At 45.1% G+C, this 7,500-nt stretch overlaps 1 protein-coding gene across 1 annotated transcript in view; it reads left to right on the plus strand.

The window, feature by feature from the left end:
• Positions 1–7,500, plus strand: part of LOC113811792 (uncharacterized) — a 213,045-nt gene that overhangs the window by 172,776 nt on the left and 32,769 nt on the right. The window contains exon 5 of the mRNA XM_070119102.1: positions 836–971. Coding sequence (XP_069975203.1) covers positions 836–971 — 136 coding nt within the window. The remainder of the gene's footprint in view (positions 1–835; positions 972–7,500) is intronic.

Here is a 7,500-nt window from a genome sequence, read left to right on the forward strand (position 1 = left end):
CTTTCTGAACGTTGCCTTGTCTTTTTCATTTTCTCTCTTTCTTTTTATTTCTTTCAATTTCTTTTTATTTTCTTCAACTTTCTTTATTTTCCTTCCTTTCTTTCTTCTCCGTTGATACTTCTCTCTTTTTCTTTTTTCTATTTGTCTTCTCTCAACATTTATTTAACAGTCATTATCATATTTATATTGTCTTTCTTGCAGTTATTGTTATAGCGTCTTTGTCACTACAAATGGACATTGCTGGTGATACTACAGACAATAAAATAAAAACAGTTATACTAGTCATAACAATAAAGCTATTTTAACAATGTTAATCATAAATCAGATGACAAATCTAATAACAATGATAGCAGTAATAATGATGATGATGATCACAAATCAGAGAACATATATGATATAACTGATGACTGTAATAATGAAAATAACATGATAATGATAATTGTAGTAATATTAACAATATTAATGATGATAATAATAATGATAATGATGATAATAATAATAATAATAATAATAATAATAATAATAATAATAATAATAATAATAATAATAATGATAATAATAATAATAATAATAATAATAATAATAATAATAATAATGATAATGATAATGATAATGATAATGATAATAATAATAATAATGATAATAATAATGATAATAATAATGGGAATAATAATAATAACAACAATAAAACAGACAACACAAATATTATAAATGACAACACTCCCAAAAATAGCAACCAATAAAACAACAATACCAACAACAACAACATCAGCCTTTTTCAGCCATACCAACTGACCCCCATCTCTCTCCCCCCCCCCCTCTTCTCCCCCGACAGCCAGCGAAGTCCGGGTTGGATGAGGTCGAGTTGATGGATGTCCAGAGCTCATCCACCGGCCAGTACAGATGCGAAGTGGTGGCAGAATCGCCGACGTTCACAACCCACGTTCTCTCGGCCAACATGACCATCGTGGGTGAGTTATTGCGTGCGGTTGTGAGTGGTTGTTGGGTGGGGGGTGTAGTTGGGTATGGTTTGGGTGTGGTGCTGTGGTTGGGATTGTTGTTGGTGGTGTGTTTGTAGTGATGCTAGTGGTTATGATTGGTGTCAATCGTGTGTTTATAGTGATGCTAGTGGTTGTGAGTGGTTGGTGGGTGGTGGTATAGTTGGGTATGTTTTGGGTGTGGTGCTGTGGTTGTGATTGTTGTTAGTAGTATGGTTTTAGTGATGCTAGTGGTTGTGAATGGTTATTGGTTGGTGGTGGGGTTGGGTATGGTTTGGGTGTGGTGCTGTGGTTGGGATTGGTGTCAATCGTGTGTTTTTAATGATGCTTGTGGTTATGATTGGTGTCAGTCGTGTGTTTTTAGTGATGCTAGTGGTTGTGAGTGGTTGTTGGTTGGTGGGGTATATTTGGGTATATTTTGGGTGTAAATGTTGTTTTTGGTGTGTTTTTAGTGATGCTAGTGGTTGTTAGTGGTTGTTAGTTGGTGGGGGGTATAGTAGGGCATACTTTAAATGAGGTTGAGATGTTGTGGTGATGTGGTGTGTGATTGTGGTTGATGTTTTTGTGACTTGTTAGTCGTCTATTTTTAGTGATGCTAGTGGTTGTTAATGGTTGTTAGTGGTTGTTAGTTGGCGAGGTGAGTGTGATGTTGTGGTTTGCGAATGTGGTTGTTAACTGTGGTCTTTTTAAGTGATGGTTGTGACGTGTGGTTTCATTTTGTTGTTTTATGGCTGTTGACAATGCAATGGCAGCAATGTGATGATAGATATGGCAAATGATAACAGTGATACATAGTCTTCAATCAAAACAACCAAACGGCAATGAATTAATATAAATAACAAACAAACAAATAACAAACAAATAACCCTTTAAACACAGTTGATTGCGCGCTTGATTGATGGTGACAGTGCAGATAGCAGCAATGGTGGAGGTGGTGAGTGATGGTGACGGTGACGGTGATGGTAGAAATAGTGATGGTGATGAAGATGTTGATGATTGTAGCATTTTGTTGGTGGTGGTGATGGTGGTGGAAGTGGTGGGGATGTTGGTGATGGTGGTGGAAGTGGTGGGGATGTTGGTGATGGTGGTGGAAGTGGTGGGGATGTTGGTGATGTTGGTGGAAGTGGTGGGGATGTTGGTGATGGTGGTGGAAGTGGTGGGGATGTTGGTGATGGTGGTGGAAGTGGTGGGATGTTGGTGATGGTGGTGGAAGTGGTGGGGATGTTGGTGATGGTGGTGGAAGTGGTGGGGATGTTGGTGATGGTGGTGGAAGTGGTGGGATGTTGGTGATGTTGGTGGAAGTGGTGGGATGTTGGTGATGGTGGTGGAAGTGGTGGGGATGTTGGTGATGGTGGTGGAAGTGGTGGGGATGTTGGTGATGGTGGTGGAAGTGGTGGGGATGTTGGTGATGGTGGTGGAAGTGGTGGGGATGTTGGTGATGGTGGTGGAAGTGGTGGGGATGTTGGTGATGTTGGTGGAAGTGGTGGGGATGTTGGTGATGGTGGTGGAAGTGGTGGGGATGTTGGTGATGGTGGTGGAAGTGGTGGGGATGTTGGTGATGGTGGTGGAAGTGGTGGGGATGTTGGTGATGGTGGTGGAAGTGGTGGGGATGTTGGTGATGGTGGTGGAAGTGGTGGGGATGTTGGTGATGGTGGTGGAAGTGGTGGGGATGTTGGTGATGGTGGTGGAAGTGGTGGGGATGTTGGTGATGTTGGTGGAAGTGGTGGGGATGTTGGTGATGGTGGTGGAAGTGGTGGGGATGTTGGTGATGGTGGTGGAAGTGGTGGGGATGTTGGTGATGGTGGTGGAAGTGGTGGGGATGTTGGTGATGTTGGTGGAAGTGGTGGGGATGTTGGTGATGGTGGTGGAAGTGGTGGGGATGTTGGTGATGGTGGTGGAAGTGGTGGGGATGTTGGTGATGGTGGTGGAAGTGGTGGGGATGTTGGTGATGGTGGTGGAAGTGGTGGGGATGTTGGTGATGGTGGTGGAAGTGGTGGGGATGTTGGTGATGGTGGTGGAAGTGGTGGGGATGTTGGTGATGGTGGTGGAAGTGGTAGGGATGTTGGTGATGGTGGTGGAAGTGCTGGGGATGTTGCTGATGGTGGTGGAAGTGGTGGGGATGTTGGTGATGGTGGTGGAAGTGGTGAGGATGTTGGTGATGGTGGTGGAAGTGGTGGGGATGTTGGTGATGGTGGTGCGAGTGGTGCGGATGTTGGTGATGGTGGTGGAAGTGGTGGGGATGTTGGTGATGGTGGTGGAAGTGGTGGGGATGTTGGTGATTGTGGTGGAAGTGGTGGTGATGTTGGTGATGGTGGTGGTAGTAGTGATGGCAGAAGTAAAAGTGATGGTGGAATTGGTGGTGATGATGGTGATGATGGTAGCGTTTTGTTTGTGGTGATGGTGGTGTCCTGGTTATTGTGATGGAGCAGTATGGAACGACACAATACCCTCCCTGTGCCCGTGTAATAAGGACGCCTGTACCACCTCTATTCCGGGAACACAATGTGGGAAGTGATGGTGAGTTAGGATACGAGGAGGTGAGGATGGTGGCGATAGTGGTGATGGTGGTGTTGGTGTTGGTGGAAGGGGAAGTGGTGGTGGAGGTGGCAGTGATGATAGTGGTGATGGTGGTGTTGGTGGAAGTGGAAGTGGTGGTGATGATAGTGGTGATGGTGGTGGAGGTGGAAGTGGTGGTGATAGTGCTGGTGGAGGTGGATGTGGTGGTGATGGTGGTGGTAACGGTAGAAGTAGTAGTGATGGAAATAGTGGTGATGATGATAGCGTTTTGCTGCTGGTGGTCGTGATGATGTGTGTGTGTATATATCTATCTATCTATCTATCTCTACATATATATACATATATATATATATATATATATATATATATATATATATATATATATATATATATATATATATATATATATATATATATATATTATTCATTTATATCTATCTATCTATTTATGTAGATAGGAAAGTAGACAGGCGGGTAGATAAACAGATACAAAAGATAGATAGATAAAGATAAAGTAATCTCCCCTTTCTATATTCTCATAACCCTTCACTTCCCCTTCCTATCCCTCTACCCCCCACCCCCCCCCTCCTTCCTCCCTCCTCCCCAGCCCGGTCCTCCTCCCCTTTCTTATCTTTCTCTTGCTTATTACCTCCTTCGCGAATCACAAGGGAAGTTGCAAAGTCTACTCAATCTCCTTTTGACTTCCTCATAATGGTTCTCGCCCCGTGAGTGAATGGGCGGCTCGGGTACACACAGGCTCAGTTTGTTTTGGTTTCTCATTAATTCTCCTTTTCTGGTTTGGCTTTTTTCACTGTCTCTCTCTCTCTCTCTTTCTGTTTTTTTTTTCTCTCTTTGTTTGTATGTCTGTCACTGATTCTCTCTCTCACTCTCACTTTCACACTCTCACACACTCTTTCTCCTCTCTCTCTCTCTCTCTCTCTCTCTCTCTCTCTCTCTCTCTCTCTCTCTCTCTCTCTCTCTCTCTCTCTCTCTCTCTCTCTCTCCCTCTCTCTCTCTCTCTCTCTCTCTCTCCCTCTCTCTCTCCCTCTCTCTCTCTCTCTCTCTCTCTCTCTCTCTCTCTCTCTCTTTCTCTCTCTCCTCCTCTAGTTTTCTCTCTCTCTTTCTCTCTCGCTCACTCACTCTCCCTCTCTCTCTCTCTCTCTCTTTCTCTCTCTGACTCTCTCTCTTTCTCTCTCAAACTCTCTCTCTTTCTCTCTCCTCTTCCACTCTCCTCTCTCTTTCTCTCTCTCTCTCTCTCTCTCTTTCTCTCCTTCTCCTTTTCTCTCTTTCTCCCGCTCTCTCTCTCTCTCTCCAACCTCCCCCTCCCACCCACCCCCATCTCCCTCTCTTATCATCTCTCTTTCTGTTTAGTATCATTAATACTTTTCTGTTTCCCGTTTATGATGCGGTTATTACTTCCTGTTACTTTTCATTCCAAGGTGGAAAGTGGGCGCGGGGAATGGGCGTGTTGAGTGGGCTGCGAAGTGAGAGGAGTCCTGTATTTCTTTTAAATTTCTCTCCATTTCCTGTTTGTTGTTTTATATCTTGTATTTTTTTGCTATCATTACTACCTGTTTATCATGTTTCTTTACTGTCATGATTTTCTTTTTCTTTTTTATTGATAGGAAAGAAGGGGGAGAGAAAAGATGGGTGTGGGTATATATACTAGGAAGACAAATAAACATATAGATGGACAGATAGATAGAGAAAAAAAATAGATAGATAGATAGATAGATAGATAGATAGATAGATAGAGAGAGAGAGAGAGAGAGACAGACAGATAAACAGCCAGACAGACGAATAGACAGACAGACAGACAGACAGACAGAGACAGGCGGACAGAGATGAGCAATCAGTCAGATAATCCCACATACGGAATAACAGATGTTCCCCACTGATTGCAAAATGAAGGAAAGTCTATGATAAAAGACAAAGACAAAGACAGAAAAACAAAACAAAAACACACACAAATGAAAGAGCATAATAACCAACGAAGGAAACAAACAGACATGAAAAAGCATGTAAAATAAGACCCGAAAAAGAGAAGAAACTAGAACAGGATAAACAACGAAACAACCACACGTCAAAAAATAAAAATAAACATGAAAATAGAAATGTAAAGATAAGAACAAGATGAACAACGATATAACCTACCCTCTCTCAAAAAACAAGAAAGAAAAGAAAAGAAAAAAAAAATTGGAAATAAAAATATAAAGAAAAAGAACAGAACGGAATATGATAAACAACGACACAACCCTCTCTCAAAAAGATAAATAAATAAATAAATAAAAAACAAAAAATAAAGATAACCAAAACAAACCCAAACAAACAAAGGACGAAAACTAAACAAATAAAAAAGAATAATTAAACAAAACCAAAAAAAAAAAAAAAAAAATAAAGACAACCGAACCAAAAACAAAAAACCCAGACATAAACAAAGGAAGAAAGCCCAAACAAAAAGCTGAACCGGGAGCAGGGAGCGAAGCCAGAGAGCCGCGCGCCAAGACGACCCGGCCAATGAATTATTTCCAGCCAGGACAAGAGTACAGGCAGCTGCTAATCCAAGGCAGCACAAAGGGGGAACGGCCCGAGGGGAGAGGGGAGCCTTTGCAAGAGGGGAGATGGAGGGAAGGCCGCAGGAAGGAGTGGGAGGAGAGGGAGAGAGGGAGGAGAATGGTGGAGAGAGGGGGTAGTGAGGGAGGGGGTAGTGAGGGATGGAGAGAGGGAGGAAAGGGAGAGAGGGGATGATAAAGGGATGGAAAAAGAGGGGAGATGGAGGGAAGGCCGCAGGAAGGAGTGGGAGGAGAGGGAGAAAGGGGAAGAAAGAGGGATGGAAAAAGGAGGGAGGAGAATGGTAGAGAGAGGGGGTAGTGAGGGATGGAGAGAGAAGGAAGGAAGAGTGGGAGGAGAGGGAGAGAGGGGATGATAAAGGGATGGAAAAAGAGGGGAGATGGAGGGAAGGTCGCAGGAAGGAGTGGAGGAGGAGAGGGAGAGAGGGACGGAGAATGGTGGAGAGAGGGGGTAGTGAGGGATGGAGAAAGGGAAGGAAGAGTGGGAGGAGAGGGAGAGGGGATGATAAAGGGATGGAAAGAGGGGAGATGGAGGGAAGGCCGCAGGAAGGAAGTGGGGAGGTGAGAGGGAGAGAGGGAGGAGAATGGTGGAGAGAGGGGGTGAGTGAGGGATGGAGAGAGGGAAGGAAGAGTGGGAGGAGAGGGAGAGAGGGGATGATAAAGGGATGGAAAAAGAGGGGAGATGGAGGGGAAGGGGCCGCAGGAAGGAAGTGGGAGGAGAGGGAGAGAGGAGAGGAGAATGGTGGAGAGAAGGGGGTAGTGAGGGAGTGGAGAGAGGGGAAAGGAAGAGTGGGAGGAGAGGGAGAGAGGGGATGATAAAGGGATGGAAAAAGAGGGGAGATGGAGGGAAGGCCGCAGGAAGGAGTGGGAGGAGAGGGAGAGAGGGGATGAAAGAGGGATGGAAAAAGATGGAGGAGAATGGTGGAGATAAGGGGTAGTGAGGGATGGAGAGAGGGAAGGAAGAGTGGGAGGAGAGGGAGAGATGAGAGAGAGGATGGAAAAAGAGGGGAATGGAGGGAAGGCAGCAGGAAGGAGTGGGAGGGAGAGGGAGAGAGGGAGGAGAATGGTGGAGAGAGGGGGTAGTGAGGGATGGAGAGAGGGAAGGAAGAGTGGGAGGAAAGGGAGAGATGGGAGAGAGGATGGAAAAAGAGGGGAGATGGAGGGAAGGCCGCCGCTTGGGAAGGGGAGCGAGGAGGAGAGGGAGAGAGGGGATGATAAAGGGATGGAAAAAGAGGGGAGATGGAGGGAGAGGCCGCAGGAAGGAGTGGGAGGGGAGAGGGATAGAGGGAGGAGAATGGTGGAAAGAGGGGGTAGTGAGGGATGGAGAGAGGGAGAGGAAGAGTGGGAGGAGAGGGAGAGAGGGGATGATAAAGGGATGGAGAAAATGAAAGAAGGGAGATGGAGGGAAGGCCGCA

This window comes from Penaeus vannamei, chromosome 4, assembly GCF_042767895.1.
Source record: "Penaeus vannamei isolate JL-2024 chromosome 4, ASM4276789v1, whole genome shotgun sequence".
NCBI classification, from domain to species: domain Eukaryota; kingdom Metazoa; phylum Arthropoda; class Malacostraca; order Decapoda; family Penaeidae; genus Penaeus; species Penaeus vannamei.